This window comes from Trachinotus anak, unplaced genomic scaffold (assembly GCF_046630095.1).
Source record: "Trachinotus anak isolate AG129_WGS33_773 ecotype Australia unplaced genomic scaffold, CSIRO_AGI_Tana_v1 ptg000001l, whole genome shotgun sequence".
Lineage (NCBI taxonomy): Eukaryota > Metazoa > Chordata > Actinopteri > Carangiformes > Carangidae > Trachinotus > Trachinotus anak.
The window spans coordinates 12,931,161-12,952,372 of NW_027273852.1; the positions used below are offsets into that span (position 1 = coordinate 12,931,161).

The 21,212-nt window shown below is 41.8% G+C and overlaps 1 protein-coding gene across 9 annotated transcripts in view; it reads left to right on the forward strand.

Annotated features, from left to right (window-relative positions):
• The first annotated feature begins 335 nt into the window (after nucleotides 1–335).
• LOC139621477 (phospholipid-transporting ATPase IH-like) overlaps nucleotides 336–21,212 on the forward strand; it is a 34,349-nt gene continuing 13,472 nt past the window's right edge. For 8 of the 9 annotated variants that reach the window (XM_071478013.1, XM_071478021.1, XM_071478038.1 and 5 more), the window contains exons 1-15: nucleotides 336–806; nucleotides 11,381–11,503; nucleotides 11,759–11,848; nucleotides 13,031–13,111; nucleotides 13,768–13,875; nucleotides 15,922–16,050; nucleotides 17,600–17,703; nucleotides 17,826–17,876; nucleotides 18,009–18,073; nucleotides 18,165–18,246; nucleotides 18,350–18,500; nucleotides 18,602–18,799; nucleotides 18,909–19,082; nucleotides 19,806–19,972; nucleotides 20,720–20,791. In XM_071478013.1, coding sequence (XP_071334114.1) covers nucleotides 768–806; nucleotides 11,381–11,503; nucleotides 11,759–11,848; nucleotides 13,031–13,111; nucleotides 13,768–13,875; nucleotides 15,922–16,050; nucleotides 17,600–17,703; nucleotides 17,826–17,876; nucleotides 18,009–18,073; nucleotides 18,165–18,246; nucleotides 18,350–18,500; nucleotides 18,602–18,799; nucleotides 18,909–19,082; nucleotides 19,806–19,972; nucleotides 20,720–20,791 — 1,634 coding nt within the window. In that variant the 5' untranslated portion in view covers nucleotides 336–767. Of the gene's footprint in view, nucleotides 807–5,014; nucleotides 5,212–11,380; nucleotides 11,504–11,758; nucleotides 11,849–13,030; nucleotides 13,112–13,767; nucleotides 13,876–15,921; nucleotides 16,051–17,599; nucleotides 17,704–17,825; nucleotides 17,877–18,008; nucleotides 18,074–18,164; nucleotides 18,247–18,349; nucleotides 18,501–18,601; nucleotides 18,800–18,908; nucleotides 19,083–19,805; nucleotides 19,973–20,719; nucleotides 20,792–21,212 lie in introns of those variants that run through there. The other variant, XM_071478029.1, reaches the window with a different exon arrangement.

A 21,212-nucleotide genomic window follows, 5' to 3' on the forward strand; every position in this document is an offset into this window, starting at 1 on the left:
AAGTAAGACATATCATAAAATGATAAACTCATAAATCATAAACTACAGTACAGTACAAGTACATCAAAAATACACTGAGGCGTTGAATGTACTTTGTGTCCCAGATGCTTCATAACGCTGACAAACCACAGCCACAGTGAGTGTTTTGATATTGTTTAGGTTATGATAGTTGTGATCATTGTCGGACCAGGGTATGATTTTGGATCAGTGTCGGTTTTCCGTACTCTTGGTCTGTGCATGTGAAACTGAAGTTACCTCTTTTAGTGCGCTACACATATTCCGGGAGATGCGACAAAAACCCAGTGCGCATGCGCAGCGTAGTCATCTGACGGGTGAGCGCTTGTGGACGCTTCTCGTTGCCGCTGCACCGAGGGCCACCGCCGGCGCGCAGAGCGGGACACGGGCTGTCTCCTGCAAGAATAAAACACTTCAGCATCGGACGGACAGTCAGCAACAAGACGAGCCGGAGGCTTGGCGGCGTGCATGCGGTGAAGCCCCCCCCCCTCCTCCTGAAATGTGGCCAGCAGCAGCAGCAGCGTGAGTGTGGGTCGTTGTGGTCGCTCGGTCGCTGCATGGCTCTTCCCAGGGATGCCATGAAAATCAGAGCAGCCGACTGAGAGACCGCTGCTCATCGCTATCACAGACACGGCGGCGGTGGCGGCGGTGAGCGATGGATACTGCTGGAAAGGTCCACGTTAGGTAGCGTTTACGAAGACCCAAGGAGAGCTGCACGTCTCTGTTTAGTCGCCGCCGGAGCTGTCTCAAGGATGGATTTCAGCCTGCTCCGGAATATCATCAGCAGATACGTAAGCCCCCCCCCCCCCGTCTGTCAACACTGTCACAACTGTGGCTCCGTGTCTCCAAGTGCAGCAGTATGTAGCCTATATGTAATGCATGTCCCATCTTTCTGTTATTGCATCTATCAAATGGGTTGTGGTGGATTGCACACTGCCTTGCTGGGCAGGGGGGTGAACACGTTGCTCGTCAGCAATGATAAACATTTCACTCCAGCTGCTTTGGCAGGCCGTTGACTGTGGGCTTTACAGTGGTTTTTGTGAAGTTGAATAGAGAATGTGCCAGTAGCTACAGATGCAGTGACGGCTGGTGAATGTGTAGAATAGAGATGAACTTGGCTGGCCCACTTAAGTTGTTTAAGTGAGCTACAACATGCAGGCACACTACAAAAAATCCCATGGCTTCCAGTTGCCCCGGTCTGCAGAGGGAATAAATCCCAATCAAGACTCAAAGACAGACTTCAGAGGCCTTGTAGAGACTCAGTCTGCAGCGTTAGTTTGTGAGCTGTACTCACTTCCAGCCTGATGGAGCAGAAAGTTGTGCAGGTTAAACTAGAGGTGCTCAGTAAAAGAGAGCGTCCTGCAAGGCCTCAACATTATCTTTAATCGGTGATTAGTCTGTCTGTGAGCAGGAAATCCACATCATATCAAAGCAGATGATGGTGAGCTCTAACCTTATTACTGGTTGGTGTGGTCTGAACAGGCCGGCGCCATCGGCAGCCTCTGATTATCTGCCAGGGCAGGAAGCAGCTGGCTTGTGGGCAGCTGAATTAGAGAAAAGGGAAAAAAAAAAAAAAAAAAAGAGTGTCTAGTGGGAACCAACTCTGACGGGCCCGGTGATGTTCATCAGACTGGGCACCTCTGGAGTATCGACACATCTGCTGCATACAGTCTGCGACCCATCACCTGACCTCAAACCTGGCTCAGGTGGTGTGAAGATAACTATCTCTTTGTGCGCGAGGGTGCATGCTTTTTTTTTGTGTGTGTGTATTATTCTGGTTTGTCAAGATTGTAAAGTACAAATTAGTGTGCAAGTGTGTGTGTGTATTTGTGTGTGTAGCGGGCAGGTGACAGTGTGTAGCTTGATGGATGCTCCAGCAGGGCTAATATCAGGGGAAATCAGATCCACCGCGGAGGCGGAGCGGAGGAGGGAGGGTTGGGGTTATTGAAGAAGCCCCTCATCTCTCACCCGTTTCCCTTTGCATCCTCCCTCTGCAACATTATGAAGTAGAGAAGGAATTAATCATTAATTTAATTATCCACATATTGATTTAGAATTGGACGGATGGTTGATGTTTATCTGGGCCCATGTTACTTGTGGATCACCCTCTGTTAACCCTGCCATATTCTGAATAGCTGCTCCCTGAGTGAGACTACGCAGAAGAACAAACTTTACATTACAGGAGGTGATTAACATGTGATAATTAGGGCGTCCAGGCCTTTGCTCTGGACACAGAGTCATCAAGGTCACTGTTCTCCACCGCTTTCATGCTTTTATCAAAAAAAATAAAAAAACAAAAAAAAAGCCGAACTTGTAAATCATCTTTAGCCGTTTAATAATGTAGGTCTGATTTAGTTCACTTTACTCCACTGGGCAAGTTTATGAGCCTTTCACTTCATATCTTGTTCCCTTATTATCACCCTGTCATTGACTTGTGGCTTGTCCTTGATGTATTTTTATGTGAGGGACATTTGTGTCTCACAACTCTGCTTTGCTTTTGGTTTGATTTGTTTTAATATGTCTATAAAGTACAGCATACCTTACTTTTTCAGGGATAGAACAACAAAGCCCAACAACCACTATGAAGACAAAGACAGGCCATAAGTGTCTGACTTTAAAAAACAACTCGACAACTGAAAGATATGAACAACTGATATATTCATTTTCAGGAAGCAGACCAGGTAAAAAGTACTGCAGACACAGAAAGTACCTGTTAAAAGACAAGAGTTGTATGTTTGCTATGATCTGTGTTCACAAGAATATTGTTCATTATTTGAGATCATTCCAAATTTGTTTTATTACTAAACCTACATCTCGACCACTAGTGCGTCAACCTTCACTGTGCAGCGTAAACTGTTTTGCCTGATAAACTTTATTGTTAACTGCGGACAGTTATTCAGATGTATCCAGTGCGGCACTTTATAATGAGAGGGAAATTACATTTTCTGAAGGCGGTGCATTCTGTCCTGCTCATAAGCCTGTTTTCTGACTCAAGAAAAATTGCTGGTGAATTGAGCCTTTACAGTTCAGTAAATAGTTTTTCTAAAGAAAAATATGGTGTCATGGTGTTTTGCAGCGCATGAAGTTTAAATGGGACATTTTGTTGCATAATAACCTAAATCTGTTCAACTTTTTTCTCTCTGCTGGCACAAAAGAATGGCTAAGCCCTCATGCAACAAGATATGCAGTATAATAGGAGAGTGTGTCTATGTGTGCACTCTTGTTCTGGTATGTCAGGAGACTATGACTTGGCAGGAAGAGATTTGATTTATAATGAGATTTATCTGGTAAATGACCTCCTGTGATTTAAACAGATAATGTTTGAGTGTGCGTGTTGGTCAGTGCATACGTTGCAAGTGTCCACTGTCCCCACTCCCTTCTCTTCAGCGTCCTTTTTGTCGTCTAGTAGTAGTAATAATAATAGCAATGGCGTGATGCCTCAGACATGCACAAACTGTGAGAACTGCATGAGGTCATGATCTGGATAAGAACGATGCTTATATGTGAGCGGTGGTCTTATTTAAAAAAAACCTAATACCCTATAGGAGCTTTGTCCTCTTATTTGTACAGCTTACCTTTTATGTCATGTAACAGTCTGCTGTGATCGCAGCATTTTGATCTATATCAGCCTTGTGGCCACTATTGTCTCCTGTCTTCAGCTTGATTTACCCTTGTCCCCCGCTATCCTCACCCTCCTTTACATCTTATCTCTGAATGTGTAACTGTTATTCTTGCAGAGACCTCTCACAACCTCAGCAGATAAAAGAGAAAGGCCAGCGATGTCTGCCTTTGATCAAAAAGGTGCCAGCGGGTCCCGCAGTACTGAAGGGCTTTAGAAAGGTTTCTAGCAACTTTACAGCTCTTTGAGTCTCCTGGCTAGTGTTGAAAGGCCAAACACAGCCTGCTAGATTACTGTTTACCACACCAGTTTGCACTGCTACAAACGGTTAAGGGCAGTCTATTCCTGTCCCCTGCCCCCCTTGGAGTTGGGCCCCTGGAGGAGAGACACGGGCTGTAGGTGAGAAAAACACACAGGATTTGTGTTTGGGCCGAGCTTTGCCCGCTGGCCTGCGTGTGTATATCAGAGACAACAGCCATGCATTGGCGTGCTGCTTCATAGGAATGATTTTTGTTTCCCACAGCGTGCCCTGAAGACAGACGTTTCATTAGAAGGTGCAGTTTCAAGCCTGTGTTAGCATGATGTCGGCACTAAATGCAGACAAGATGAGAAAGAGGGGTTTTTAGGATGCAGATTACAGCGGTGGGAGAAAAAGGAGAGAGGAGCGCGAGGGGAGAGGAGAAGTAGCACAGCTGGATTAAAGACTTATGTAACAGTTGGATCACAGCAAGTCAAGTGGGAGAGGAAGCTAGGGCAACAACAGAATACAAATTCTGTCATTTTAAAGTAATCTCCTCATATTTATCCTTTGATTTTGATGCAGATATATAGTCATTTGCGTCATCAGGGGTCTGGTGGGTTTTGTCATCAGTGTCAGCCGGTGAGATAGTGTGTACAGGCTGAAGGTCACTACTTTTCCCACATTTTCAAACCAAAATATTGCTAAAATATTATTTTCCCCATAATATTATCCTCTAATAAATAATTATAACAGCTAATGGCACTTACTTTCCTTGTGAGGTAAGCTCCCTCTCCTTATTTAATTAGTTTCTCCCTCGCTGCTGCGTTTGATGTTTTTTCTTTCATTCTACATTGTTCCAGAAAAACTGATTTTTAATAAGTCCTAGCTGAACCAAATAAAAGCGCCAAGAAGATCTTGAAGATGTTCTCTGGAACAGTACATACTTACATATTTTCCTTCAAATCCTCATAATATCTTGTCAAAGCCAGTTTCACAGCATTAAATCAAGGAGAAAATGTGACACATTTGATCTTCATTGTAAACACAACAAAGCCTCTGTGTGAAGCAGTTTCTCTGTGTCATGAACTTGCAGATGTAGTGGAGCTGCCGGCATATACTGTGTTGCCATGGTGATTAATGGCAAATGAGTAGCACTGGAGCGCATATTGAACAGGTAGCCTCCTTCCTCTTTAGCCGATCAAGGTCTCGAGGCTCCTTTTATCTTTGCCCAATACTACGACAGACTTCACAGCTTCTGTTCTGCTAATAAGTTATTCCCTTTCTTTCAACGTTCCTATGGCGAATTTACACAGAGAAGGTTTACTAAACAATCATGGTAATTTCTCTTATTTTAATGTTGAAAAAACTACATTGAAATCAGTGGAACTTTGCTCGTGCATACAGGTACACAAGGAGGATTATGTTGTGCCAGCTATTCATAAATTTATTGTGAATAGCTGTAACTGTACGAAAGTTTAAATTTTGTATTGCTGTAAAACAGGAAGTCACTTACCAAACCAATGCTAGCAAGATATTTAGCACAATCTTTTGTTGTTTGAGGTATATTTGTTATTTTTTTTAAATGTACTTTAAAATCTTCCTAGTTTACATTATAATGAAAGAACATGTTAACAAGTGTCCAGTCAACATGTATTTTTTTACCCTTCAGTTTAAACTGGTCATACTATCAGCAAGCAAACATTAGCCTTGTCAGTTAGCCCATTTAGCTAGGCTATAGTCACAGTTTGGGGCCATAAATATTTAGTAATGACTAATTTCTATGTGAGAGCCAGTATTTGCTGTGCAGCCTGTTTTATTTTGATGATGTGTGAATTTACATTTAGTAAACACTTACATAGGCTTTGAACATACAAAGGACAGCCACAACCGGCTACACGGCTATTACAGTTTCAGAAACCTTTGCACGTTCACATTTTAAATTGAAAAATAACATTTTTAACTGTTAAATTGACAATCTACTGCTCATATTTATCACATCCTGCATATGGGTGTTGTTTAACCATGTTTGTATATTTCTACATCCTCTGTCAAGCTGACATGAGTAGTTCATTAGGGAGGAGTTCAGTCAGGGGAATTTGATCTGTGAGTTAATGAAGGATACCTGCTCAACATGCTGTGTGCTTCTGCAGCACAGCATGGTGGATGAGACAGGACCATTTAATCAGGCCAGTTAATGGTGTATACCTTTTATTACACCTCCGTGGTAGAAAGGACCCACATCATGAAGACAGCATGGATAGATCCTGGTACTAGCGGGGTCAGGGGTTACTTTTCCACTATGGAGATTTACATATCCATAGCCCTGTAAAAGGCTATGGAGCAATGCATCTGTAAATCTTACACACGCTACAAGAGAAAGGCACAACTAGAAATAGTAAAGCCTAAAATAGCAGACATGCATCTGTTCTCTCTTGTGAATTCAGAGTTTAAACTGTTTGAAAAAAACATCTACCCAAGAGAGTGTACCAAAATATACGGTTTAAAACATAGGGAGGAGTTGCAGTGGTGGGATGTTTTCTGTCACCAAATCCATCCTGTCATTGTTGATGATTGATGTCAGACCAACCTCTCTGTGAGGACGCCGTTTCAGTGTTTTTAATAAAGACAAAGCCTCCATGTCCTCCAACCAACCAGCCAGCCACTTTGTCTGATGGAGCAGTAGAATGAAAAGGGAACAGTGGGCCGGGGGTTGATGCGGATCAGTGAGGATTAATGATCAGATAACTACAAACCACAATGCAATCTCTCTGTGTCTTTCTCCATCCCTCTCCCACAATCACACTGTCAGGGTGTGATACTCACCAAGGGAGGAAACAGTGCAGATAGACAGATGACGGGGATGAATGATGGAATCAGGGAAATGCAGATTTAGGAGAAAAAATTTTAAATAGAGGTACAACTGGAAAGTAGCAGATATTCTGTAGATTTATATATGATGGTGCACTTGTTATTAACTTATGTTGTGTAATTATTTTAACCATATGACCATTTTCTTTTGTTCTGGACTAGACTGTGTGCTGATTAGCTGGTGTAGCATCTGTTCAAATATTATTGGTTTGTTATTTTATGGGATGTAGTTGAGAAATTGTGTTTTATTGGTAAAATGGGTATCTTTTAGTAAGCGATAAAGTGCCTGTGTGTGTGTGTGTGTGTGTGTGTGTGTTTTACATGCGTATTGATTATATAAGCCTGGACTTCCCAGTATTTCAAAGCTGCCTCACAATTTAACTGAAGGTGATCTCAGAGCAATAAACAGTCCTTTAAGAGACAATGTGGAAGAACTGACCAACTGTCGAAATCGTACTCAAAACAAAAAGGGCAAAGGACAAATAAGCATATTACCAAAAAGTTGGGGTGTCCACACCTAGCATAAGAAACTAGGAAATGCTTTTTGGTCCCTCTTCCCCCTTCCCTTATGTCATAGTCAGACTGGCCATCAGGCATACTGATAATGGGCTGTTGGACCGCCAAAAAATCCATAAAGGTTTTACCAACCTTATTTGCCTCTCTACCAGCCCTCCCTGTGTACCTGTTATTGGGGCTGGACATGTTAAATGTTGAGCTAACGTTAGCTTGAATAAATCTAAAATCAGCAATGGGCAGTTGTTGCATGTTTCCAAACCTGCTTTGATTGTGCAGTAATGTTTTCCACACAGGTTTAACTTGCACTCTCTACCTGGTGTGCTGTTTTCTTCGATTATTGTTGAACTGATGACAATGATGCCACACCCAGTCTGCCCAGTCAGAGAGGGAGGTTGAGGGCGCGCAGCAGCATCAGTGGCTGAACTTGAGGAAAGTGTGGAGGAATATCGCTGAGCGAGGACAACTAGAACACAGCTTTATAGTTCACTCACTGTTACTATGTCTTTATTCTCTCATGTTGGACTGAGGGCAGGCTGGACACTACAGTGACCCACTATCGCCTCTTGAGGTAGAAATTGGCATTAGACCACCGGACAGGATGGGACGGGACGGGGCTAGCTGGTTGGTATGCTAACTTCAGTAGCTATCTGTGCAACACAATACATATACGTCTGTAAAATTATCATCAAAACTCTTATTTCTTCACGCTCTGTTGGTAATTGTAGTTAATTTTTACATGTTTCAAACAAAAATATGTATATATTGCTCCTTTGACAGGATAATTTTAGCTAACATGATGTTAGCCTGGATTATTTAAGGCATGTTTGAAGAACAGGACCCAGGGAGTTATTTTTGACTTTCTACTGACACACTTTTGACTTGAGACCAGTGAACACGACACTCAACAGATTGCATCTGTTTTTAACAGGTTGTTTTGGTCATTTACATTCCCTTGACTTAAAAAAACTCATAGTGTAAGTTGCCTTGTTTTCACAGTTTCTTTCGGCCATCATGTATCATGTCATTATTTTGTCCCCCTGCAACTCCTGCTCCCGCTGCTCGCTCTCCTTCAGTCTGCTTCTCTTTTTCCGCTTCGCTTTCCATCTCTCTTTCTTTCCATTTCACTGTATCTCTCTGGGTCATGTTGCCCTCCTAATGTTTTGAAGGGGTCTCAAGCCGGCTGACACTGTTGGCTTCAAGTCTATTTTTATCCCACTGCCAAGCGCCTGTTGATCACAGTGGATAAGTTTAGAAGTGTGACTCTGAGCTATTGTGATTTGCAGTTTTTCTTGCAGATTTCAGTAGGAAAAGTTACATTAGCCTTCATTTGAGCTTGTGTCCAAACCTATACTTGTTAAATTTATGGATTTGAACCTACAAGGTTACTGGGAATCAATGCAACAAGAGGAAAGTGTTAAATTTACAACATGTGCACTCTGAACACAAAGACATTAAAAGTTTTGCTCATTGGCAGTGATGAGCTGCATCTCTGCCAAAAAGCTGAGGACATTTAAAGCAGTGAAGCGCTGCTTCCACTGAGGTGCTTGTTCCAGAACTTTTCTGCTAATGGTCAACACTTCTGATTTGAGCTGTGTCAGGCAGGCTGCTTTGCCAAAGGCTACGCTCACACTGCCCACTCAGGCCAAAACATTAGGAGCCATGTAGGAAGCCAGATAGAAACAAACAGCTGAATGTTGAGGTCTCTTCACTGTTGTTTTTTTCTTGCAGAGCCCCAGTCCCACAATAGTTGTTAATGAAGGACACCTTGGGAAAAATGTGTGCCGTGCTAAAATCCCAGAATGCACTGTGTTAGTCCCCAGGGAGCTACTTAGTTGTAATATAGATGAGAGATGAACTTAGATGGAGGTTTGCATGCACATGATCCAATATGTATTCATTATTTTACATCAAGACATTGTATTAACAGAGTTACATGCTGTTTTGGACCTGTGCAGAGGAAAAAGAATAATGAGCAGCTGGAGCAGAGTGCAGACTGCAGAGTGGTCCTGTAGGAAGAACTGAAAAGATAAATGACAAATCCACACTTGTGTGACTCAGAGCTGATCCCACCTACACATATCAACAGACATACACTCATCCTTCAGTCGGCCCTGTCTTGTCTGTGAGGTTGTTTGTTACACAACTTCAATAACTTTTTTTAACACAGTCTTGTGTAACGTTCTGTTTCTTGATCGCAGTTTTAAATCCAGGACAGTTAGACCAGTGTCTTTCTAAGCTGATCAAAAGTTGCAAGGAATTAATCAGTAATTACATTTTATTTAGAAATGATATTAAGTTTATTTCATTGATGTGATTTATTTCATTGGGAAGTAAGACTAGTTGTTTAGTAGCAATGCAGTGATCCAAGTTTTTCTCTCAATACTAAATGGTAAATGGAGTGCACTTATATAGTGCTTTCCTAATCGTATCAACCACTCAAAGTATTTTATATTACATGCCACTTTCACCCATTCACTCACACATTGATACGTTCCATACACACTCTCTCTCACACATACAGTCAGTATCATTATCGTCTGATGCAGGGAACTGATCTTTTTCACAAATTGAAAATCGATATAACACATTGCATAATGTAATATACACTCACTGGCCACTTTATTAGGTACACCTTGCTAGTACCGGGTTGAACCCCCTTTTTCCTTCAGAACTGCCTTAATTCTTCATGTCATAGATTCAACAAGGTGCTGGATACATTCCTCAGAGATTTTGGTCCATATTGACATGATAGCATCAAGCAGTTGCTGCAGATTTGTTGTTTAACATCCACAATGTGAATCTCCTGTTCCACCACATCCCAAAGGTGCTCTATTGGACTGAGATCTGGTGACTGTGGAGGCCATTTGAGTACAGTGAACTCATTGTCATGTTCAAGAAACCAGTTTGAGATGATCTGAGCTTTGTGACATGGTGTGTTATGCTGCTGGAAGCAGCATCAGAAGATGGGTACACTGTGGTCATAAAGGGATAGATATGGTTAGCAACAATACTCAGGTAAACTGTGGCGTTTAAACGATGCTTAGTTGGTACTAAGGGGCCCAAAGTGTGCCAAGAATATATCCCCCACACCATTACACCACCACCAGCAGCCTGAACCGTTGATACAAGGCAGGATGAATCCACGTTTTCATGTTGATGACGCCAAATTCTGACCCTACCATCCGAATGTCACAACAGAAATTGGGACTCATCAGACCAGGCAGCGTTTTGTAGCCTCAGTTTCCTGTTCTGAGCAGACAGGAGTGGCACCCGGTGTGGTCTTGTTCAGAGATGCTCTTCTGCAAACCTTGGTTGTAACGAGTGGTTATTTGAGTTACTGTTGCCTTCCTATGAGCTCGAAGCAGTCTGGCCATTCTCCTCTGACATCTGGCATCAAATTTTTTCTCTTGGCATTTTCGCCAAGAGAACTGCTGCTCACTGGATGTTTTCTCTTTTTCGGACCATTATTTGTAAACCCTAGAGATGGTTGTGTGGTATATGGTGTGTGTGTGTGTGTGTGTGTGTGTGTGTGTATAAAAGTCTACCCAGATTACTTGTTTTGAGCAAAACCCAAAGATAAACAACTTGCCATGATTTCAAACAGAAAACCAGCAATTCCTCACATTTCAGAAGCTAAAACTAATAAATCATTGATACTTTTGCTTAATAAACAATTAACTGATTAGAAATATTGTTGACGAGTGGCTATTCTACCAATTATTTCAGCATTCCTGTTGTTATTGAGAACAATATACAAAATTATACATTCAGTAAAACTTTATAAGCCTATGGTGTAAAAGAAGCAACATCATATAATGAATATATAATTATAAACTATAGATGTATAAATATACAACAAACCATGTGGAGTTTATACGGTGTCAGTCTGCATTTGGTAAAATCATGCTTTAAAGAAATTTTAGCATGAGTGTAAAGTCTTGGTGAGTTTTAGTGACATTAATATTCATTTGAATCCAGGTGGTTGTAATAATATAAGTCAGGTAATAGTAAGAAGGTCACCACTCGTATGCGAACACAGTTGAACAGTGTGATTCAACCCATTTTTTTCCTCTCTACCTGTTTTGCTATTTATAACTATATATCATCTCCATCTCCATCAGTGTGTGGGGGAGGAGAACTGGGTGGACAGCCGGACGGTGTACATCGGGCATAAAGAACCCCCTCCGGGAGCTGAGGCCTACATCCCTCAGCGTTACCCCGACAACCGCATTGTCTCCTCCAAGGTGAGCGAGCCACAGCCCATGAGTCAGTGCCATAACGCTGTTCATCATCATGCTATTCCTTGGTTTCATATTCAGACAACCATGTAATTCCTATTGTGGCCACGTTTTTTTAAGGATGACACATTTCGTTCTTCCCGTGTTCATCAAGCTGTGCATCACCATTTGTCTTTCCAGGAGGATTTTTATGATGTGCCATTGTTTCCCTCTCTGTTTTTATGTGTATGCTAGTCATTTTGCTGTCACTCTGTCCCACAGTACACCTTCTGGAACTTCATTCCCAAGAACCTGTTTGAGCAGTTCAGGAGAATCGCTAACTTCTACTTCCTGGTCATCTTTCTGGTCCAGGTGAGATTTTCATGAAAACTATAAGCTATTTAAAAATGGTTCTATCTGAAAATACGACACTATTTGTTGAAGCAAGAAAAAAAAACATCCTAAGCTCTCACAAATGGCCACTTTTGTGATATAAAGTTTTTCGTTCCTATGTGAAACTGGCTCATGTTTATTTATAGTCCATGGCTTTGCATCAAGATGTTTGCAGGGCAGCTGGAGAAGTTCAGACAGCTGAACAACAGCCATATTTTTCATACATAACGTAGGTAACCATGTAGTGTAGATTGGATGGCTGATGATTCTTTTTTTTTAGTATTTGAAGACGCCTAGTCTTTGATACAATTCAGAAGTCAGTAAGTTTATTTGACTAACTTTTACTGTATAAATCTATGAAATGGAGGAAAATGTTTTTCGGAGTTTGGTCTTTTCAGTCATTCCTTATGAGCTGCACATCCAAATACATTTAGCCCTCTTGACAGATAAAATGCTGTACATGACATTTTCGCATTTTCAGAGGTTTCTTGGTCCTCATAGCCTTAACTCATGTTGGGTTAGCTTTGTGGCTTCACAATAAGAGCAATTATCCAAGATTAATAGCTAAATCCTGCACATGTCCTTGATGTTACCTGAATCACCAACATAATTTGAAATAGCTAACATATTATCCTGAAATGATGAGTATTGTACAGCGCAGTGTCTGTCAATCAGAGTCAAAGGGAAACAACTTTTTCCTTGAACAACTATATTGCACCAAATGTTGAATAATTGCACAAGGACAAACTCAACACAGATTCCTTTAAAGCAGTTTAGCAGAATGCAATGTAGCAACAGCTTGGCTCTTTGTGCGCTGTATGTTTTATCAGTAGCATGTGAAATACCGCACCCTCCTAATGAGACAAACAGGGCATGGCACAAAGCAGCAATGTTTGTACTCCTTTTTCTTTTTTGTCTACTGCAAAGGTCCTGCTTTGTTGTATTGCCCTCCTGTAAGTGTAGTTGGGACACACAAAACAAGATTTGATTACTGGATACTTTAAGTTTGTGAGATTGGTGCTTGATTCCTTATTACAGAAGCTTTTCCCTGCTGCACTTCCTTACTCAGCGTTGCATTTCTTGGCATCCTTTCCCCTCTCCTCTCTGTTCAACCCCCCCTCCCCCTTTGCATCTTCCCCCCACTGTTCCTCTCCCTTGCAGCTTATCATCGACACCCCCACCAGCCCAGTCACCAGCGGCCTGCCCCTCTTCTTTGTTATCACTGTCACCGCCATAAAACAGGTAGGACACACACAAACATGCTCACATTTCCAGGAAATATTGCCCTCAATGATCCCCCTCACACACACACACACCTACTCCCAGCTTCAAATTCACACACACACACACACACACACACACACACACACACTCTCTACCAATCGGCTGCTCTATTATCTGTATATACGCATTCCTCTCTCAGAGAAAGGACATGCCATTGAATATGTCTGGTGATGTGAGAAATATGATAATGAATGGTCTCCTCTGTTAATCACTCTAGCTGAGTATCCCATGCCCCTGGGAGATGCATCCTCTCCACCACATCTTAGTACTGAGGAATGGGGTACTATCAGTGATAGATGAAGCTGTTCTGGCTAAGGAAGCCTGAGCTTTCCTGGGACATAAATCTAAAACATGACGTGTTGGCTAGAAATCCAGGAAAGAGGTCACTAAGCTCAGGGAGCACAATGCTAATTAATTACAGTGTATGACTTTCACCTCTCTCCCTCTCTCTCTTGATCTCATGCTATGCTCTGGCCCCGATTCTCTCTGCACAATAATCTATATTTCCTGTTTCTACCCTGCGACAAACACATTGGATTTCTCCTCCTTTTCCCTTACAACCCTGTTCTCTCTTCCCCTCTCTCGCTGCATCCCTCTTGCTGCATCTCTCTCAGGGCTACGAGGACTGGCTCAGACACAAAGCTGACTGCTCTATAAACGAGTGTCCGGTGGATGTGGTGCAGCAGGGGAAGGTGGTGAGGACACAGAGTCACAAGCTACGGGTAAGAATGGCCTCATTAGAGCAATATAGCACCTGAGGCCACAAAGCAACACCACTGTACTGCTGCATAGCTCACTTTTTCTATATCTGTCACTCTCACTCCCCCCTTCTCTTCCTCTCTGCAGTCCTCTCTAATGTTGTTTCTGTCCTCTCTTGTGCTCTCTTGTTTTTTCCACCAATTAATTTCCCTGAAACAGTAGTAGAGCAGCAATTGGTGTCCCCTGGCACACCATGTAAGAGTTCCCTGGAGAATTAACAGGACTGATGCATCTCATGAGTTTGGATATTCCTGTCATCATTCCCTTATGTTCTCTTATGTCATTCTGATGCGACGGTAGATCACTGTTTGGTATTGTGGCTCAGTCTAATTCCTGGATATGTTTTATAATCCGTAAGATTTTTATTGTATCATAGCACATTTCTGATTCTCTGTATGTATTTGATATTATTCGCTTTCTGTAACTGTCTTTCTATATAGTAGTTTTTAATTTTATCGATGGAGTCTGCCTTGCCCATGTCAAATTCAAATTGCGTACTCATGGATAAGTGATTTCACATAGACATTTAATCATGAGTTCAGTACTACAACTTCGGACTGCCCTGTTTAGTCTCTTTATTAAAACAGAATGATGCAAGGAATCCTCTAGATCATGTTTCATTTGGCTGGACTCTAAACCAGACTGTTCCCGCACTAGAGGACGCTGCAGTTCGTTGATTTGCAGCGTTATTCGGAACGGTTAGTTGGTTTGCAGCCATATTTTGATTGGTTGGTGTGTAGCCATATTGTTATTAGTTGGTTGGTTTTTAGCTATATTCTGATGGGTTGGTTTATAGCCATGTTCTGATTGGTTGATACAAACTTATACAAACCAACCAATCAGCATAAGGCTACAAATCAACCAATCAGAAGATGGCTACAAATCAATTAATCAGAACGCGGCTACAAACTAACCAATCAGAATGGGAATTTCTCCATGGCTTCATCTAAATAAATGAGAAGAGGTTGGACTGTTGTGGTCACCACTGATTCATATGAATTCTATAATGGAAATGAATGACTCAGGCAATGCTGCGGAGTGCAGTAATGGTAAAGAGATGATAGAGTAGAGGAAATAAGAGACACCCATTAATAGTAGTCCCGGTACCAGATGCAGGGTTGAATGTCAAGATTTCTGTCGAAAGGCAAGAATCAGTTTCACTGAGCTTGTGTGTTGCTCTGCAAAATCTCTCTTGTATCATCCCAGCGTGAATGAAAACAGAGGTGTCAGACTGCATCATAGTGTGAATGTCTAGCTCAGCACCTCCGATGTAGATCTATAGTATATTTCAGTCTTGTTTCACCATTGTGTCAAGAGGGTATTTAAGGGGTGCAGGTACGTCTAGTTTCTGCTGCATCTGCTGCTCCTGTCGAGTATGCAGAGACTGTGTGGGATGTTGAGGGCCATCTTAGAGTGAGGCTTCGATACAGCTACACAGCCTTAAAGGTTACAGTTATTAGTTTTTGGTACCATAGCAGTAGTTTTCGCTGAATTTCATCATGAATTTTACATTGAAATGCACAAAACGTCTCCTGTCTTTCATTTTTTTGTCTCTCTCTGTCTGTCACTGTCCCGGTCCCTCTCTCACTTAGTCCTTTCTTTCTGCCTCTCTCTCCATCTGTCTGTCTGTCTTCTGGTTTTTTCTCTACCAAGGTTTCTCACTTCTGTAGATCAAACAGGGGATTAGAGTGTGAATTGGGAGCAGGAATAATGATGAATATATTAATCATGCAAAATCAGAGAGCGTGTGTCATGTGTATGGTCACCGTGGAGATGGGATTTATCAGAGCTTAAGCTGCTCCGCTCGCATAATCTGTTATGCAACTTCTTAATCCTTTGAAAAAAAAGAAAAAGGGGGATGTTAAAGGATGAGCAGACGATTACCCGCAGGTCCGTCTGTATGTCTTTTACTCTTGTGTTTACTTGAACCTCTTGTCAAAATACTTGTCATTTATTATGGATGTGAAAGCCATTACGGGGTGTGTGATGTGCCTGTCCTGCTCTGTCAGGTGGGGGACATCGTTATGGTGAGGGAGGATGAGACTTTCCCCTGTGACCTCATCCTGCTTTCCTCCAGCCGTCATGACGGGACCTGCTATGTCACCACCACCAGCCTGGATGGGGAGTCTAGTCACAAGGTGCCAGGACCAGTGCATGATTTACATTTTTTGTCCACTTAACTTTAAAGTTACCATCTTTAAATCCCTAGAAAGAAACATCCAAAGGTTAACATGGGTCTATAACTCTTGAAATAACACAAAACAACACGTTAGTATAATGGCTTTACCAGCATTGTTACACAGTCTATATCAATGACAACAAAAGAAAACAACAGCACTGTTGCCAGGCATTATGGTATCACAAGCATTAAGTATTATTGGAAAGTCTTCCTTCTTCTTTATTCTTATATTATGCTAGGCAATAGTTTCACCAAGCACACTTGGATGTTACACTACGTTCCATGACAACTGCTAATTTCAGTGTCCTTTTTCATATTTTATCTATTTACATTATGGAAACTTTCAATTACCTTCAGTGTGTTCATTGAGAAACTGACTGATTTTGAATAAGATTCTACGTAACATTTAAAAAGGCTTAAAAGTCCTACAATTTGCTAATACACCCATGCTGTGCACACTCATCTAGACCTGAAATGTTTAGCAATTTAATCGTTTAGATAATTTAGATAATTAATCAGAAATATTTACCTCAAACTAAGAGGTTATGTTTTCACCTGAGTCTGTTTGTTTGATTGTTTATTCTTCAGCAGTATTATTTATTCTGAATTGTACTGAACTGATTTACACCAGCCTTGGTGGAGGGATGGTGCATGACCAGGGAAGAACCAGAGCTGGATCCAGGAATTTCCTTTACATTGCAAGATTTTTGTCAATTTCTCAGGAAATAAAGTATAGATCTAAAGAATCCGAAAAATGTATGGTGTTTATACAATTTGGTACAGATCCAGATAATTATAATTATGCTTTGATCCAGATAATTATAATTATTGTATAGGATTGTTTGGCCTTGACAGAGGTATGCGCTCTACTGCGTGCCACTCTAGTCTGATAATCAATTACTTGTTTAGGTTATTGAAAGAACCAAACAGCCCAGTTGTCACCATAGGTTGTAGGAAATTGTGATGAGTATTTTTCACAATTTTCTGACACAAGGCCAAAATAAAAATTAAATAATTAATATAATAATTAGAAGATTAATCTAAATTAAAAAAAGAATTTGTTGCTGCCTTCCAATTTTTAATCAACACTTGCACTCAGGCTCACAAATGCACGAAGACGTGGGTGACGCACCGCCACACAACGCATTTCACATTTTCACCTCTCTGATGTTCACCGATGTCACTCACATGACCATCTGCATGGCTGAGCGTACACACACACATACACACATATCCCACAGTGTAGCATAGAGTACTCCACCCACCCTCCTCATACATGCCCCAAGGGCGACCTCCCACCGTGTTCACCTTCCCAGCATGCTGTCCTCTGCTGACCCGGGGAGGGCTTTTTAACTGCTCATCTCCCTGGCTCTCCTGGTCATTTAGAAAACCTGCAGGAAGCCAGGCTGAAGATTAAATGAACCCTGCTCTCATTAGTGGCAATGGTTGACATTTTCCTCTGTTGTCTTCTTCTTCTTCTTCCCCCTTCCTCCACCTTTCTATCTCAGACCTATTATGCTGTACCAGATACCATTGCCTTTAGAACGGAGCAGGAGGTGGATTCACTACATGCCACTATTGAATGTGAACAACCGCAGCCTGACCTCTACAAGTGAGTCACACACACACACACACTCTCTGATGCACCTTATACACAGGCCTGCTACCAGCTCTTAGAAATGAATCTTCCTTTATTGATATGTCTTGATTTGATTTTGCTTTGACCTTTCACAGATTTGTGGGACGGATCAATATTTACAAGGACAAAGAAGAGCCTGTGGCTAGGTGAGTGTACTTTCTTTAAAATATGTTTCCTTTACTTTTGAGAGGACCAACTCATTTTTCTCAGATTAATTTAATGTTTTTAACGGTGTATTTGAAATAAATACAGTGAGGGATTCTGTTTTATTCTTGTAGACCACTGGGGGCTGAGAACTTGCTCCTTAGAGGAGCCACACTGAAGAACACACAACATATTTATGGTAGTGACGTGCACATTCACACTGCTTAACAGTAAAAGGAAAGGCTGATGTCATTATTGTCTTGGTAACTCAGTGTTTTCTCTCCCCTCAGCTGTTGCAGTCTACACTGGCATGGAGACCAAGATGGCACTCAATTACCAGTCTAAATCTCAAAAGCGCTCCGCTGTAGAAAAGTATGATTAATGTCTATATTCCTCTCACTGCATCATTTGGAGTTGTTCTCTGTGGATTGGTTCAGTTCCTGATCCATGACCCTGACCCTCTGTCTCCTTGCAGGTCGATGAATGCCTTTCTCATAGTGTATCTGTGCATCTTGATCAGTAAAGCGGTGATCAACACTGTTCTAAAATACGCTTGGCAGTGGTCTCCCGACCGAGACGAGCCCTGGTACAACCACAGGACTGAGAACGAGCGCCAGCGGCACGTGGTCCGTTCATCAACCTCTACTTTAAAAACACACCATCGACACCTAATCTCAAATCTCATTTCCCTAAAACAGCTGTTGTCTTTTCTTCCTTCCAACCCCAGGTGATCCGAGCATTCACAGACTTCCTGGCTTTCATGGTCTTGTTTAATTACATCATCCCAGTGTCTATGTACGTGACGGTGGAGATGCAGAAATTCCTTGGCTCCTATTTCATCACCTGGGATGAGGAGATGTTTGATGAAGAGCTGGGAGAAGGCGCTCAGGTGAACACCTCTGATCTGAATGAAGAGCTGGGGCAGGTACATCAGCACACACACACACACACACACACACACAAACATTTGCATACAGTATCTGAGTGTAAACTTTCTGCAGGCATGCCCTTACTCTACCCTTCCTTCCTCCCAGGTGGAGTATGTGTTTACTGATAAGACAGGCACTCTGACTGAGAACAACATGGAGTTTATTGAATGTTGTGTCGATGGGAACGTCTACATCCCTCATGCCATCTGCAACGGGCAAATCCTCAGCGCTGCTTCCAGTATAGACATGATTGATTCCTCACCTGGAGGATACAGGAGAGTAAGTGTGTGTGTGTGTGTGTGTGTGTATGTGTTTGTAAAGTAAATAGGCTTCTAAATCCAGCCTGAATTGAAACTTGGCTGTACTAACTTGGCTACCGAATAGAGACACTTGCAGATTAACATGTCACATTTCAGGCAGGAGGAACATTGCAGTAATTTCTTCTGACATTTTAACATAAACAAATGTCTATTTTGCAGACATTTTTCCTTCCCATTGCTGGTGAACACAGTAAACGAACTCAACATTATATTTAGTTCATGAAAACTTCATCATTTTCTTTGTAACCTCTAAGTCCATGTCTTACATGGAAAAAAAATGTCCTCTGATACACAGAAAAGTGATGAGCCTTGCATTTTTGGCAGCGGCAGTGATTTGTTTAGATTTAATAGAAGAAAAGTTGTGTAGTCAGCATCTGCAGCAGTAGCCACCACAGGTGACCAGAGAGGGAGAAGAGCACTCGCTGCCAAAACTTAAATGGGCAGAAAACTTTAGAAAAAAAGATTCATGGATTAGCTGCTTTTTTGCTATGTTTTCTGGGAAATGTAGTTTAAAATTACTGCTTGAAAAGGTAAAAACATATCAGAAAGGCTGAAGGTTTTAAATAAGTATTTTACTGCACTGATGCACCTTTGAAATGGACTTATCTGTTGCCTGAATAAAATATAGAATATCAAGTATTATAATGTACTGCTGTGTGTCTGTATTTGTCTGCATCTGCAGGAACACGAAGATCTGTTTTTCCGGGCACTGTGTCTGTGCCACACAGTGCAGGTGAAGGAGGAGGAGACGGTGGACGGCATCAAGAGAGGCATCCACCAGGGCAGGCCCACCTCCTTCTACATCTCTTCCTCGCCGGATGAGGTGGCTTTGGTGGAGGGAATGAAAAGGTAAACATGCTGAAAAACACACAATTAGAAAAATTACTTTTAATACTTACTCGTTCTTTCAGTTGTGTTGCACTTCAGCACATTGAATTTGAAATTAAAAAATCCAGACTTCCTTTGTCAAATTGAGGAAGTGTGGCCTTTGACCTTCATGCATCAATCACTGTCTGAAGTCTCACTCTCTTGGTGATGTTTTGCCAGGCCTGCAAAGCAGCCATTTACACTCTTTGTTTGTTTTGGGCGCATTTACCTTCAGTCTGGTTTTGAGCAAGTTTTACATTTAAAATCAGATTGAATAGTCATTTATCCAATCAAGAAAACTAGGGGAGGATGTATAAAAAGGGATGCTTATCCTACAATGTTTAACCAATGTAGACGTTAAAGCAAAAAATTATAGCACTAAAGGGCAACTTTACAGACATTGTTTCATTTTAAATTCACTGTGATGGAGTGATGATTCAGTGTGTGGAAAAATGTCCTTAAGTTCAGCCTAGAACATCTTATGCTGTGTTTAGACTGTCGTTAGCTTTGTGTAAAGAACACAGTCCCCTCATTGATTTAAATGAGACCACTGTGTTGCTGGCAAAGAAATGCAGGGTCCTGGCTCAACTGCTGCTGCAAGTGAGCTGTGCTCCTGTTAAACTGAATCACCCACAGCCTTTCCAAGTGTGATAGAAATTAGTACTACTGCACAGTGTATGTGGATACCTTCTGTCAGACTATAATGAGTCATTTTTCTCTCGTCGTTAGGCTGGGTTACACCTATCTGAGACTGAAAGACAACTACATGGAGATCCTCAACAAAGATGACGAGATTGAAAGGTTAGTCTGCTGAGTGTCCGTTGTGGTCACACCACAGGCGATAAAGCAGGAGTAAGTTGGCTGATGGAGTTGTGCTCATACATCAGCTGCCTGGAGGGAATCAGCTTTCGGATTGTGTTTCATGTTTGACAGAGGTTACAAAAAACTACAACCGCCAAAGACACCACAGACAGAGAGTTGTTTTTAGAAACTGCTCAATCAGATCAAAATGCTCCAATTGGTCTGTAAGAATGAAAGATGGCCAGATTCCATTGGAAGGTGGTTTTGTGGAAAGTGTCTAATGTTGTGATCCGTAGGAAGTGTTCATGTAACCATCTTCTCTTTCCATCACTGTCTGCAGTAACCTGTCAATAGTGAGCTATTTTAAGGAAATAGGGGAGCTGGAGAGGGGAGGGAGGGAGTATCCAGTGATGTGAAGACT